The 16,285-nt window shown below is 36.2% G+C and overlaps 1 protein-coding gene across 2 annotated transcripts in view; it reads right to left on the bottom strand.

The window, feature by feature from the left end:
- The window catches only part of TNKS (tankyrase), a 216,956-nt gene that overhangs the window by 101,008 nt on the left and 99,663 nt on the right, over positions 1-16,285 (bottom strand). For both annotated transcript variants that reach the window (XM_086703351.1, XM_025932924.2), the window contains exons 4-5: positions 3,135-3,171; positions 2,299-2,374 (exon numbers count right to left, since the gene is read on the bottom strand). In XM_086703351.1, the coding sequence (XP_086559477.1) occupies positions 2,299-2,374; positions 3,135-3,171 (113 nt within the window). The remainder of the gene's footprint in view (positions 1-2,298; positions 2,375-3,134; positions 3,172-16,285) is intronic.

Raw genomic sequence — 16,285 nt, 5'->3', positions numbered from 1 at the left:
TGCATACTGATGAACAATTGTGACTGATTTTTTATGTTATATGCATAGCACGAAAACCTAATAAATGCTTACATCTAATTTTCTTTTTCTATCTAATTTGAGCAAACTAATAATCTAAAAAAGTATAGGAGCCCATTTTGGAGAATTATTACATTATTTATATGGTATGAATCCTACAGCAAAATCACAATGTATGAAACACATTCTTAACAATGTTCTATACATTAAAATATAGCTTTCCTTCATGATATAATAAATCAAAAATAAATTAGTAAAATAATACTAGTAATAACATATAATAATGGAAAATATAAAATCTTCTATTCACACACTTCTGAGTTCATTTTCTAAATGGAAAAGAGCACAGATGATTTTTCAGTCAGAGGATAAAATTATGTTTATTAGGGAGCATAGTCATATCCTAAGATTCTGGCTACCTGCAAGGTACCAGGGCTTGGTCCAGGGCAAAATACAAAGAGCTAATGGATGAATAGAGGAAAAAACTCTGTGGTAAATGCCATCCATAGAATAATACAGAAAGGGAGCCCCAGGAATTTGGGTAAGGAATACACTGGTTCCAGCTAAAGGAATGAGGGAAGTGTATTCTCCTTTGGGGAGAAGGGAAAAATAAAGGAGTTTATATAGTTAGGCAGGGAGTGAGGCAGGGAGAAGAGGTAATTTGTTAATTATCAGTGTTCGTGCTCCTTAATTATTATGACTTATTGAGCTACAAATGGGGCTGGTAAGGTATAAGGCTGATGATGGGAGAATGAGGCTGGAATAGAAATCGGCTCCTGCTAGAGCCATCTCACATAAAGTCTGTAATATTAAAACGACTATGGAAACTGAAGCAGGCTGGGCTCTAGACGAGCTCTACCTAAAGACAGAGCTACACTCACCATAGTTCAGAAGGCCCTCTTCTGCACACTGATAAAAGTCACTTTATTTACTGAGAGGATCCAAACAAAATCTGGAGCTCCAAGTAACTCAAGAATGTTAAAATCCCCAAAGCAACTTCAAAATTGAAGGGAAAAAATGAGCAGTTATCATTTAAAACCATCTCCCAAAAGTCATTACAAATACTGAGTAAATCTCTGCTAGTTTATAGCTTGATATATGTATAATAATTTAACCTTCCATTAAAGTAGAAGTCTGTCCCCAGATTATCCAGAGAAACTGAATGCTCAATAGGCCACATGAAATAATATACAAACCACCTATAATAACAAATAAGATATATTCTGTGGAGAGGATTTGGTTCCTTGCCACTATTATATGGGTTTCATTGGAATGGAAAAATGTGTAGAGGCACTATAAAGACACTATATATATCTAAGGGGTGTACCGTCCATCCTGATATTTCCCATAGCACATTTTCACTATAAAATAATTTCAAAGAAACTAATTCTTTAAATATTAGACACAAATGATGTTCCTCAATATTCACAGTGTAACTTCAAAAATATTTTACATTTTTAAAATACAAAAGTTACCCTTTTAATCATTAAAATATGAGCTGTCATTTTAACCAAGGCTTTACAATACAGAGTGTTTTATTTTTCAATATCTATTAGGCAAATCCCTGCAAAACTTTGCAGTCAATTACCAAAGGCTGTGAAGGGATACATTTCGGCCCATACTCGGCAAGAATGCAGAGCATGTAACGAAGACTCAGCTGTACATTTATACATACCTTACATTTGTAGCAACTGTAAATTAATGCAGAATATTTCTCTCGTCTTTAGTCTATTTTCTTTCAACAGACCATGATAAAAACTTAGCCAATAATAAAAAAAAAAAAAACAAGCAAAAAAGCAGTGCTGTTACATATCTAAAAACTGTTAGCATTTTCTCAGCTTTAAATGGAAAAGTGTTGGTATCTAGCAAGCAAATCTTCCGCTGCCAAATAGGAGATCAAAAATGCAAATATCCAAACAAAGACAGGTAAAAATAGGACATAAACAAATATTTCCAATTTCCAAGATCATACATAAAAAATAATATATGTTGCTATAATTTTAATCACCGACAAAGCTGCAGTTCTATTTAACAAACAACTTTCAGTGTCTGACATTTAAGAGGAAAGGCTTTAAAACCCATGCTTCACCAGTTCTATGAATATGTCACAACTGCCAATAACAGATACAGCAGCATTTCATTTTATGGTGAAAAGATGCCAGTAAAAATAGTTGTATGTACATATGTACATATATGTGTGTATACACATATATGCCGACTTCAAAAATTTTCAGTATAAAGCAAGAAGAAATTGTTGAAGGGGGATATTAAAGAACTTACCTTTCGCCCATCACTTGCATGGCAATTCACATTTAGAGGAGTCAGTAAAGCCATTAGTTTTTCTTCATTACCACTCCTGTAAAAAGGTAGTAAGTCAATTCCTATGATATTATAGAGCTTCTTATGAATATTTATGGATATTTTTCAGAAGAGTGGAAAATAATATAGGCTTGCTTTGATTTCCTGTATATGGTTCTCAATGACTCTCTTTTGGTAGACTGAATTAAATCAACACATTCCTAATTAATTCCTGTGAATCATCATACAGCGGTACATCTTGGATAGTACATCTTTCTACATTTTTAATGGTTTTATTTATCTGCATCAAGTCACCTTCTTAATTACAAACAAACTTTATTTTGATAAGTGCTCTAAAACACTGGGCTTAAAAATACATACAAAATGATGAACAAAGCTAACTAATTAAATTATAAATGACCAAGAACAAAAGAAAATGGATGAGAATTTTAACATTTACTTTATACTCCCCAGACAAGCTTTGCTAGAAAAATTTTCTGAGAAAAATGAAGAGATAGGTTTTTAAATACTCCACGAAGATCATCCGAAAAGCTGGGCAACTAAGGTCTGCAGGTACCCTGAGAAATGTTCCAAATAAAATTAACCTTGTAATCTTTGCCATGTTGCACAACTCTATCATTTAATAAACATCATGTAAAACAAAGTATATAGAGATTGAGTATAGGGTCTCAGCCGCATTATCACGTAAAATCCAAGCGAGACAATAACATGTTATAATTTTTATAGTCCTCCACCTGCCCTCCCCCTTTTCTCCCTTACATGCATTATACTCACTTAAAATGAATGGAATCACTTACCTAGCAGCTTCTAGGAGTTCGTCTTTCTTGTATTCACCTAGATGATTGCAAAATATCATGCTGTTAGCATTTGGCAGAAGACAGATTAAGAAATGCAGTAGGCAGCAAATAGAGAATTAAATAGAGAAGAACAGAAAAAGAGAGTCCACACCCCGCTGGGTGATGGAGCCGTGACGTTAGCCAGCTTGTGAAGGCAGCATCACCAGTGCCTTGGAGACGGGCAGCAAATTGACGCAGCTTCTTGTCCAATCCTCAGATGAAATAGCTTTCTTCAGACAACCAATGAATGCTAAATCTCGTGTCCAGAAACACATTCCCTCTGATAACAGCATGCCAGCTGAAGACAATGTCCCCTCCCCCCTTTCCTATTCAGGCTGTCACAGTATACTTGTGAAGCATAATACATTCTGAGACAAAAGCAAAATAATGTGGCTCTTTAAAGGTACAAATTACTAGCCTTCAAAAAAAAACCTCAGTTTTATTTGTAATGACATGGAAAGTTTTTTTTTTTTTTAATTAATTACCGTTGCTGAGCATTATAGCAGTAGAAAAAAACACATGAGCATCATGAAGCTTTTGCCTCAATAGGGTAGGTCTGTAGACTAGAAATACGTGAACTCCGTACCAAATGCTACGAACCTCTTGGAGGCAGTGCTCCAAAAACCCAAACAGTGAATACAGTCTTAGATGACAAAAATATTCTAGCATGCTGCAATCTTCAGACTTTACACAAATTCAATACCAAATTTTAGTAAACAAGAAACCCTTAAAATTATTTTTAAAAAGGAGGCTGGGGTCTCTGAGAGTAAGCAGATAGCCAACTATTGAGACGTGGACAATTTTGCTCCCTTCTATTTTTTAAAAATATCGCAGACTGAAAAAGAGGTATATAATTTCAAACCTTTGATACACATTCCTTAGAGTATGCAAGACCTAACAAACAAGCTGCTTTTGCAAACTCAGTTGAAGGACAAAGAATTTTAACAATACAGTGTTTGTTTATTCAATAAATAAAAAGAAGAGCCAGGACTATGATTCAGCTATAATGTGCTGAGTCAGTTTGCTATATCATTAGAGAAATAATTATACAAAATGTCTAAGCAAATAATTACATGAAAGCAAATATTAACCATACATAGAAGAAATAAAATTTTAGATTAAATGAAAATGTTACAATTCTATTAAGAAATAAGCTTAAATTATTTTAAACATCTTATCATTTATAAATATGGATTTCTTTGCATTTTGTTTCTGTTTTGTAACAGAATGCAGAATATTGATGCAAATACTCAAAAGACACCTAAGGACAACCAAGTACACGCTTAAATTCTATAGCCCATCACTGGCAAATATTCTTTTGGTTCAAACTTTGTCTTGCTTCTCATATTAAGATTACATTAAAATCTAGAAACTGTAAACAGTTATTTTCAAATAAGGAAGAAGTTATTAAATATCTATTCCCTCCTAAGGAAATTTTATATACCACTAAAGTCACAGATTCAACAATCTACATGGATAAGCTAGAATGCATCATTCATCATAGAGTTGGTCTTTCCAATTTCCCATATATTGTATTCCACCTTCTTTGGCTAATTGACAGTGTTAAGATTTATATTACTGTATCTCCTAGCCAAAAGGTTCTTGTCTTCCCAAAGCCAAAGACCTACCTTTACTACACATTTTAGGTGGCAATATGGAAGTGAGTGAGTCAATTTAAAAGCTCGTTGTGAGGAATATGACATAAACCATACTCTCAGATGTCTTAAGGATCAGGGGCAAAGTAAGTCAAATTATGAGATTATCTCTAGAAGTCATTCAGTCAGTCAACAAACATTTATTTGAAAATGCCAGATTCAGACCCACAAAAGACCCCAGTATCATCTCTGAACTCAAGGAGTATTGGTCTCTTAAGTGAGCCAGACAAACATAAGGTCCCAGTAGAGTATGAAAAGAATCTTGTGAAAGTCATAAACAGCTTAAAGGCTGGTCTGACTGAGATTAGTAAGAGGCAGGGTAATTGTGGCTCAAGGAAGGTTTCCTGGAAGAAGGGAAATGTACGCAGAGTTTTGAAGGAAGAGCAAGCAATTCTCAGGTAAAATGAAAAAAGGGTGAAGGAGAAGCAGGCAACCAGTGTAAAACAGAAACAAAAATCAATAGGAAGGGAAACAGTAGCTCTGTAAGTCTGAAACCACACTCACACTGCAGGGGAATGGGTAGGGAAGGAACAGATCACGAACGGCTCTCTAAGAAGTTTGAACTTTACTTCAAAAATAATGAGGAAATATGGCAATATCTCAACAAGAGGAGTACGAAGTATATTTAAAGACCTGTAAGTTTTGTAATAATATAAAATATCTCCAGACTCTACTTCTGTGAACTGTTGTCGGGGAGAAAAGTGGCCCAAGAGGTAGGGGGTGGGGAGGGACAATGAATTCTGACATAGTTTATGTTTTGGGGCCAGTGTAAATTCCCTGATTGACGGTCACAACACATGAAAATTGGGAATTGAAGTAGCTACTATTGAAAGCTGAGTCGTAGTGAAACAAGACTCTAATAAGCTAGATAATAAGAGTGCAAAGTATTTAGGATTTTCAAAGTTCAAATCAGTCTACCCACATAAACTTCTCATCAAGTATTGCTTATGAATGTTTTCTCCAAAAGGCACATTTTTTTTTTTTTTTACAAAAAGGTTATTCCTGCATGGATAAGATGATAATAAACCAAAGCTCTCTAAAGGAACCGTATAAGTGCACCCGACAGAGTCAGGCACAGGTATTACAAATGACTTTCTACTTTTACTTTTAGAGGCTCTAGTACTTTAATCAGCTTTTCTGCAATACATTCCAACATCCACTATCTGGTGCCCAAGGACCATAATCCATAAACAGCTGAAGCTGTTTTTCAAATGCTACATCTCAGGAACAACGAGCAGTGAATTTAGAATCCCTTGTACATTCTGACAACAAATCTGAGCTACTTACTTACCAGCCAAACCACTGGTTTGGTGTCATTTTTGCAAAGAATCTGAGAACATTCTGGCTGGGACTATATGGTGCTCTATGGAGCATTTATATTCTTTAATAACATCCAGATAAAGGCTAGCAATAGATCAGCCGGAAAGGAAACTAGGCAATTACAGTCAAGATAATAGCAGCCAGGAATGCTGAAAACAGATAGCTTAAAATATTTTTCTTTGATTAGAATAAAATAAGTGGGATTAAAAAAATAAGCAAGCCACAAAGTTTACTTTTCAAAGTCTGAACTGCTTTTTCTTTTTAGTACACTAATGTCAGGATATATGTAAAAATAAATACACACACACACACACACAAACAAGTATACACACACAGGAGGTGTGAGTCAATGTGTTAAAAAGAAAGGTTTAAAAAAAGGTTAAAAAATAACGGTCAAAATAGGTTAAAAATGAAACTCCCCTTTTATTTCTCTGAGGTAGTTAGAAAAAAAAACTTCTCTTTTCACTTAGTATGAAGGCAAAATTACCTTTTGAATAAAAATGAAGAAAACTTACATCAATAAATAGGAGTCATAATTATTGACTTATCTCAATTTCAACATTTAAAAGCGCTTTTGTCTCTTTCTTTAGCAAGTGAAAGAATCAAAGGAGACTTAGTTTTGTAAAAATGAGTCATTTGGCTTTGTTGAGGGGAAATAGCATGGAAAGATTATGAACACAGAATCACAAATTCTTAGAGCAATGAGGGACCAAAAAAGAATTACGACTTTTGTCTACTTTGAAGCCATTCACAATATATGCCTATGGTAACATCTTCTTAGATGCAATGAGGGAAATGGAGTTTGAAAGTCACCTTTCTTCTGTCACCTCACCTCCAATTTCAGAATTGTTCTCCTAAGGGATCATCTGCAACATATTCATTTACAGTTAATGAAATTGACACCGAGGCAGTTAAATGAATTGTCTAAGGTTTTACTGAACATTATTCATGATCAGCCAGGCCCTGAAAAAAGCTAATATGTAAGCACAAACTAACCAAGCCTGAGCTCTACAAGATGATGTAAACCAAAGAGTAACAAAACAGTAATGGCAATAAAACAATTTTAAAAATAGTTAACAATAACTAGCTTTAAATAGGTTAAACCTATTTATATTATTTAAGCTAAATATTTCCATCAAAACCATTTTAAAGCATTAGAACTCTCATATGAGCTTGTAAACATGGGCAAAAAAAAAAAAAAAAGTATACAGGGCTTAACCTTTTTAGTTTGTTTTAACATTTTGGACCAAGGGAGTAGGAATGAGAAAAATTCATTCCAGGTCTATTCAAATGATCAATGCTTTCTGCATTTCCATTAACATGCTTAATTCCTCCTGCTTTAGATACCTCAAGGGAAGGGCTATGTAAAGACTTTAATCAATCATCTCAGTTATCAGGTGTAGGGACCCTTGCGCTGCTGAGTGCTAAATAGTACCATGAATTGATAATTCTTATAGAGATACTTTCTCATCAAGGTACCAGCAAATATAAGAGATTAACTGATTCTTGTAGAAAAATGACAGCCTACATGGGGAATAAAACATTAATTTAGGTGACAAACTCCATTGTATTTTCACTAATAGCTTTGAAAATTCAGAACTAACTATGTAGCTGTGGAAGGAATTTCATTAAAGCACTGGGAAATAATCTCATCTCAAGAAGCTTAAAGCTACAGGTCTTCCACCAAAAGCAATTTGCAGATAGACTGGTATTCTACTTTAATAAACAATGGCTCCAGGAGTTCTTGAATTCTTTTTTCTCTCTGAAATCTTTCCTAAATATTTTCAGGACAACTGGAGAAAAACTACGACGTTGTAAGAGCTCTCCACGCCTTCCTCCTACTTCGGAATCTTATCAGTCTTCCCACTCATTCTGATACTGGAGTCAAAGTCCATACCACTAATTAAGTCTAGAATCATGGTCAAACTACACACTCCACCTCCATTCTAAACACAGAATAATGTGGGGCTTTCAAATTCCAGGCTTGAACAGAGAATTGTTCTAGTGGAGATCCTTTTATTTTCTTTTGCTTCCTACAACTCGGACCTTTTAATTAGTCAACATTAGCTAACATTAAACATCGCCTGCACTACCACATCAAAGTCCATACCAAAGGTCCATACCAGAGGACCTCAAAGCCGTGCTGTCCTATACAGTACACGGCACTCTCTCATAGCTATTTACTTTCACGGACATTCACATTATACAAAAACAAAAACTGTTCATCAGTTGCACTAGCCTTATTTCAAGTTTTTCAATAGGCACATGTGGCTATTGTCTCCTCCAGCAGACGGTGCAGAGAGAACATTAGAACAGTTAAACATTTTTTGGACCATGCTACTCTAGGGTTTTTATTGACTATTTAAGAAGTCATCTTAAAAAAACAAAAAAGAAGTCATCTTTTACTTTAATAAGCTACTTTCCATATTATTCTTACTATTAATTTGTCAATGCCAAAACTCTGTAAACTTTTTTTCCCCTATTAAATATTAAACAACTTCTTCATCAGTATGAAATATAGGGGAAGACATTGAACTGTATGATAAAAGATCTGGAGTGGATTCTACCTCTGCCATCAATTTACTTGTGTGACCTCGGGAAAGTCACTCTATATTCTAGGGACCTTCTTCTATTTTATTGCCATCTGGAAAGGGAAGGTGAAGGGTTCAATGATTTCGGGTTTCAGCTGTAAAATTCTCATCCTGTATTTGATTCTCAATATTGCTCAGCTCTTTTTCTAATACAATTTTAATGTTGCTCCAAACAAACTTTAAGGAAAAACATAAATTATGTGGGAAACAAAATCTCTACTGAACTGTTATAAAACGTACTACACCTGCAAATTACAGAATAAGTGGTAAAGCAATTTTAATCAACCTATACTATTTACTTAGTTGGTTCTATATTTTGGTGACACTCTAACAGAAGTTAAATGAAAATAGCTCTTTCAGAAGAAAGTGGTGATCTGTAGAATTCTGATATTTAATTATAGATATTTCTATTTTGTTGGTAAGATTTTTTTTAAGGAAAAGTTCATCTAAGCATTGAACTAGATATAAACCAAAAGATTATTTGAGAATTTTCCAATTCTTTGAGAAAATGGAAGTGTCCCACTCCCTGCAAAAAAAGAAAAATCAATTTTCAAAGAAAAAGACCCCCAAATACGATTATATTATCCTAGATCACAATGTTTAATTTTTTTTCAACGTTTATTTATTTTTGGGACAGAGAGAGACAGAGCATGAACGGGGGAGGGTCAGAGAGAGAGGGAGACACAGAATCGGAAACAGGCTCCAGGCTCTGAGCCACCAGCCCAGAGCATGACGCGGGGCTCGAACCCACAGACCGTGAGATCGTGACCTGGCTGAAGTCGGACGCTTAACCGACTGCGCCACCCAGGCGCCCCTAGATCACAATGTTTAAATGATAAAAAATAACAACAGATTACATGTCAACACAAAACCCAAACCGATGTCCTAAAACATTTAAAAAACATAATATAACATTCAAATATAACAAAGGCTCTGCAAAAAAACCATGTAATGCAACCAGTAAATAACAATTATTTTCTTTTAAAATTATTTTAATGTTTATTTTTGAAGGAGAGAGAGACAGAGTACAAACAGGGGAGGGGCAGAGAGAGAGGGAGACATAGAATCTGAAGCAGGCTCCAGGCTCTGAGCTGTCAGCACAGAGCCCGACACGGGGCTCGAACTCACAAATGGTGAGATTATGACCTGAGCCAAAGTTGGACACTTAGCCTACTGAGCCACCCAGGCGCCCAAATAAATAACAGAATCGTTAACTCTTAGTTTCTGTGTGGGCGGTCATATGACCTTGCTTAGCCCCAGCAACATCTAGTCCAAAGTGTCCCATTTATGGACACTCTGCAGAGTTTCAAATAATTTATACAGGTCTCTGACATTCTGTCAGTTGTATCTGGCACGTAACAAGACTTTTCATTGGATTTTTGTTATTAAAAATGTAAGTATTTAAATTTGGGGCATAAAAATAAATGTACACTACCTCCCCCCAAAAGGGTATATTACAAGATATATACACTCTCTAAAACTGGATATTAAAAGCCAAGAAAGGTGTTCCTACAGGACGTTATTAACCAATGAGAAATTCTCCAAAGTATGCCTATACTTTAAAAAGGAAAGGACTTTTAGATTATTCTGCAGAGGAAAAGACCTTTTGATACATCAAACAGAAGACAAGAAGGGAGAGCTGGGTGAGACTGGGAGACGTGGGACACTGATTTTTTTTTATTATCACAATGGCTGTTCCCCTCCCAAAAAAGGGGTTTGGAAAAGTAAAATCCATATTTGATCCAAAACAGGCCAATAGTTTTATATTCTTTGTTCTGTACCAGTGGTCCCTTTTCCATAGTCATCAATCTACAATTTCTTATTTTTTTTAATGTTTATTTATTTTTGAGAGAGAGTGAGCAGAGGAGGGGCAGAGAGAGAAGGGGACAGAGGATCCAAAGCAGGCTCTGTGCTGACAGCAGACAGCCCAATGTCGGAGTGGAACTCATGAACCACGAGATCATGACCTGAGCTGAAGTCAGACACTTAACCAACTGAGCCACCCAGGCGCCCCCACAATTTCTTATTTGTAAATCTCAAATCCAAAAGGCTCCAAAAAGTCATCTGGCAGCAAAACTTGACCTACTCAGCGTACCTAGTTATCATATATTTCAATGCAAAAATATTAATGTTTGACTACAAGGTGCATCACCAGACTCTACCGGGATGTTTTATAAGGCATACAAGATGGATGTACAGTGTCTTATTTTATTTGCATACTGAAGTAAAATTTATGTAAAGTTAAATCCATCCCTTTTAGATGTACAATCCTGTGAATTTTGACAAACTTATACAGCCTGTGGCCACAACCTCCAGACACAGAATATTTCCATCACCCAAAAAGTCTCTTCAGGCCCCTCTATAATCAATCTCCTATCCCAACCCCCTTCCATGGCAACCGCTGATCTTATTTCTGTCCCTATAGTTTTACTATAGTTTTATATAGTTTTACTATAGTTTTACTATAGTTTTAGAATGCCATACAAATGGAATCAGAGAATATGTAAACTTTTGAATATGGGTTCTTTTACTTAGTACAAATGCTTATTCATGTCATTGGACAGATCAATATTTGTTCTTTTTGAGTGTTAAGCAGTATTCCCTTATATGAATGCACCTGAATTTGCTTACCCATTCACTAGCTACTAGAGATCCAGGTTGTTGCCAGCTCTTTGGTAGATTATGAATAAAGTAACTATAAAAATTCAGATTTTGCAAGGACCTATATCTTCATTTCCTTGGGCAAATATTAGGAGTAGGGGTACTACATATAATAAGTACATGTTTAAACTTTATAAGAAACTGCCAAATAATGACTTCTTTAAAAATTTGAAAAATTCTTAATTCTGGAATATGGATGTATCACCTACAGAAAGGAATACGAGGGGCGCCTGGGTGGCTCAGTCAGTTGAGCCACCGACTCTTGATTTTGGCCTGGTCATGATCCCAGGGTCGTGGGATCAAGCAAGCAATGGGCTCCACCCTGAATGTGGAGGCTGCTTAAGATTCTCTCTCCCTCTCCTCTTCCTTGCTCACTCTCTTAAATAAGTAAGTAAGTAAATAAGAAAGAAAGAAAGAAACAAACAAACAAGAACAAAATAGAAAAAGTTTACTAATGAGATATAAGACAACTCTGCCACAACCTCACAATTAGAAACCCCAACCCTGCCTCTCATGGGGGCAATTCACCTAAAATGAACTAATTTGCACAGCTTTTTAGTTCTTCACTTAATTGTGCTTTTGTATTTTTTTCAATTTTTAAAAAATGTTTATTTATTTATTTTGAGAGAGAGAGAGAGAGAGAGTGTGTGTGTGAGTGGGGGAAGGGCAGGGGGAGAGAGGGAGAGACAGAATCCCAAGAAGGCTTCACGCTCAGCATAAGAGTGCCCTGCACGGGGCTTGATCTCAAGACCACGAGATCATGACCTGGGCCGATTTATTAAGAGTCGGACACTAAACCAACTGAGCCACTCAGGCGCCCTGTTATTTTTTTTAAACAGGGAGAATATACAAATTTGATCTCTTCATGTGAGAAACTGGTACATGCTACCTGCAATCCCAGAGCTGAGAATATATACACAAAGCATATTTTGATGTGTAGGAACCATGCTGTTATCTGTGAAAGGAAAATTACTTTCCTGCAGTCTTACACTTAGGATGCTTGGCCCCTCAATGCATCAGGCTACTGAGGGCCTGGAGTTTTGTGAGACACCTACCTGGGAACTGTCCAACCTCTGCTTCTTATAACAAGGACCTAAAAAACAGAGGCTAATGTAGAAGGGCAAGTGACTACCTTTTGAATAATATAAGAACTGGCTTGTCTTCATTGTAATTATTGTGCATGATTGCATGTACATTCTTTGTATAATGTATTTTGTCCTTGGTTTACAAAAATCTCTAAAAGATGTAGTAACCTTGTTTGCCATTCTGGCCTTCTCAAAAGCACCAATTGTGGTTTATTTCAACTGCAAATGCTTAATGTATTTTTTTTTTCTTATATTGTCCCCAAAGTATCACTCAATCTCTTATTCAAGTTTAGAGGTTCATTAACTTTAGTGAAGTTTTATGGTATTGTACTAGGCACAGTCTTTCTCATTCAAACTCTTGTTCTTTTTTTTTTTAACTGCCATTCATTTATTAGTTGTCCTCTGAATAACATCTTTTCTTTATTCATTTAAAAAACATGCATTCAATAGCTACAATATGGCAATAATACAGCTACCACTACTGTGTTGTGTACTTAATCTGGAATCAGCAGGAGAAAAAGCGATAGAGTTAGAGCAGCACGCCAGGCATGGCACCAAACCTACACAGCATCTCCTGCATTCAGCAGGCTGCAGTGCAGAACTGTTGTTGATGGCAGGATCTCACCCATGTGAAACGTTATCTGTCACAAGTGGTGAGGAAAAGTGGTGGAGGACCACCCTAAGGAGATAACAGAACTAAGCACTACGTTTTTAAAGCTTTCAGATATTTACCAATGCGACTGAGAGAGATACTGTGTGTGTCTGGGTATGCCTGGGTAAATAGAAGATTCAGATCAGGGAAATGGATGGTTCCTAACCTTCTTTGGATCATGGACCATCCTAAGGAGTTAAAGAAAGAATAGCTTTAGACCCCCTCCCTAGGGAGAAAACACCTTGCACACTTGACCCTAAACTCAAATCTTTTAGAGTTTTTGCAGGCTTTCTGGATTCATCAAGTCACCACAGGTTAAGAACCTCTGGTCTGTGCTCGTCGCTTCTCAATATAATTTTAAAACAGGCTTGGCAGTATAAACAGTTTGATGTCCTTATTTTATACATGATTCATCTAAGACCCCAAATTTTAAACCTATGTAGTGACAAAACTAGGACTGTAATCTCTGCCTTGTGACAGTAGGGAGGGGCCAAGTTGTTGGAGCAGCATGGAAGTTTACTACTTCTGATGGTATTTTTTATATGAATGGTATGCAGTGATTTCATGAAGTCAAGTCATATACGAGCTTGGCCACATATTTTTGGGCAGGATTTTAAACATGTGGAAATGGACTAGAGGTTGGATAAGTATCTACCTTAACAAAGAAGTTTGAAAATTCAAGGTGTATTTGGGGAAAAGTGACTGATGCCAAATATGTTGAAAAGGCATAAAGAATACTGAATAATACTTCAAATAAAAATCTGGTCCATATTTTAAAGGATCTTGAGTGAAAACATGGTATCTGTCTTTCTCTGCCTGACTTATTTCACTTAGCATAACACTCTCCAGTTCCATCCACGATGCTACAAATGGCCAGATTTCATTCTTTCTCATTGCTAAGTTGTATTCCACTGTATATATAAACCACATCTTCTTTATCCATTCATCAGTTGATGGGCATTTAGGCTCTTTCCATAACTTGGCTATTGTTGAAAGTGCTGCTATAAACATTGGGGTACAAGTGCCCCTATGCATCAGCACTCCTGTATCCCTTGGGTAAATTCCTAGCAGTGCTATTGCTGGGTCATAGGGTAGATCTATTTGTAATTTTTTGAGGAGCCTCCACACTGTTTTCCAGAGTGGCTGCACCAGTTTGCATTCCCACCAACAGTGCAAGAGGGTTCCCATTTCTCCACATCCTCACCAGCATCTATAGTCTCCTGATTTGTTCATTTTAGCCACTCTGACCGGTATGAGGTGGTATCTGAGTGTGGTTTTGATTTGTATTTCCCTGATGAGGAGCGACGCTGAGCATCTTTTCATGTGCCTGTTGGCCATCTGGATATGTGGATCCTGAGAAACTCAATAGAAGACCAGGGGGGAGGGGAAGGGGGAAAAAAAAGTTACAGAGAGGGAAGGAGGCAAACCACAAGAGACTCTTAAATACTGAGAACAAACTGAGGGTTGATGTGGGGGGGAGGGGAAAGTGGGTGATGGGCAGTGAGGAGGGCACATGTTGGGATGAGCATTGGGTGTTGTATGGAAACCAATTTGACAATAAATTTCATATAAAAAAATAAATGATCTTGAATGTTAGGGTGCAAGATTGAACATTATTTTGTAAGGCACAGGAAGAGGGAGTTATTCTTTGCTTTTTTTGAGTACAAGAGTAAGCTAATTAAAGCTGAACTTAACCTGGTAACTCAATGAGTTAAGACCTGGAGACACGGGATTAGTTCCAGGGTCACTGGCAAGAGGATGGTGGGAGGAAAAAGAACATAGATGGTAGCAATAAGAATGGAAAGAATGTCAAGGAGAGAGAAGGCACCGAGCGGATCACGATGCAGCAGAGTTTGTAATCTGATGTGTTAGCTTTATGGTGTGATTAGGAATATCATGTTGCACAACTATAAAATGTAAAATTTAAAATTTAAAATATTTGTATATTGATCTTAGATTAATACTTTGTCCAATAATCTTTCTGAACATAATCATAGAAGTACTTTGATGTTTCAATTTATATTTAATGAATATATTACTATTGATTCAGACTTCATATACTGAGAAATGTCTATTAAGTTAGAATAACCTATTTAAATAATATAGTTTAATTAATTAATTATTTTTTCATATATGAAATTTATTGTCAAATTGGTTTCCATATAATACCAAGTGCTCATCCCAAAAGATGCCCTCCTCAATACCCATCACCCACCCTCCACTCCCTCCCACCCCCCATCAACCCTCAGTTTGTTCTCAGTTTTTAAGAGTCTCTTATGCTTTGGCTCTCTCCCATTCTAACCTCTTTTTTTTTTTTTCCTTCTAATATAGTTTATTTAATTATTTAGTTGTTAAAATTGAGCAGCCTTTCATTCTTGTACAGCCCACTTCAAGAAACATATCGAGGGTTCACAGTCCAGCTAGGAGGCATTTCAGACATATTAAATATAAAGTTCTCCAGGAGAAGTAGTTTTCAAAAATACTGTATCTAAAAGACTATAAAGAGAGCTACTGAGATATAATGCCTGGAAAGTCAATTTGGCCTTTTCCTGAGCATAACATTAACTTCAAAAAAATTTTTTTAATGTTTCTATTTATTTATTTTTGAGAGAGAGAGCACAAGCAAGGGAGGGGCAGAGAGAGGGAGACACAGAATCTGAGGCAGGTTGCAGGCTCTGAGCTGTCAGCACAGAGCCCGACGTGTGGCTCAAACTCACAAACTTCGAGATCATGACTTGAGCTGAAATTGGATGCTTAACCGACTGAGACATCCAGGCACCCCAGCTTCAAAAATTTCTAATCAGGCTGAACATTCACTTGATTAATTTACCTAACCATTCATTTTATTATAAAGTGAATGCACTGGGCTATTGTACTACTACGATTACTTTTGGCTTCAACTATCCTCTCGTATTTTTATCTACTTTCCTTATTTTGTTCAGTGAGAAGACATAGGAGGATGTTTACTATTTCAGAAAAATATGGAAAAAAAGACTTTAAAGTTGAGGAAATAAAGAGGACATATTTGCATTTGGGGGAAAAATTATTTTGTAGTATTTTGCTTTGGGAAAGTGCTTCATGTCCGACTAAATAAAAGTCAGAAAAATGTTTTTATTTGAATTAGCAAACAGGAGAAAAAAGAGATATT

This window comes from Puma concolor, chromosome B1 (genome assembly GCF_028749965.1).
Source record: "Puma concolor isolate L17-30 chromosome B1, mPumCon1.1.hap2, whole genome shotgun sequence".
NCBI lineage: Eukaryota > Metazoa > Chordata > Mammalia > Carnivora > Felidae > Puma > Puma concolor.
The sequence above is the reverse complement of the archived record's forward strand: the minus strand, read 5'-3'. Positions and strand labels throughout refer to the sequence as shown.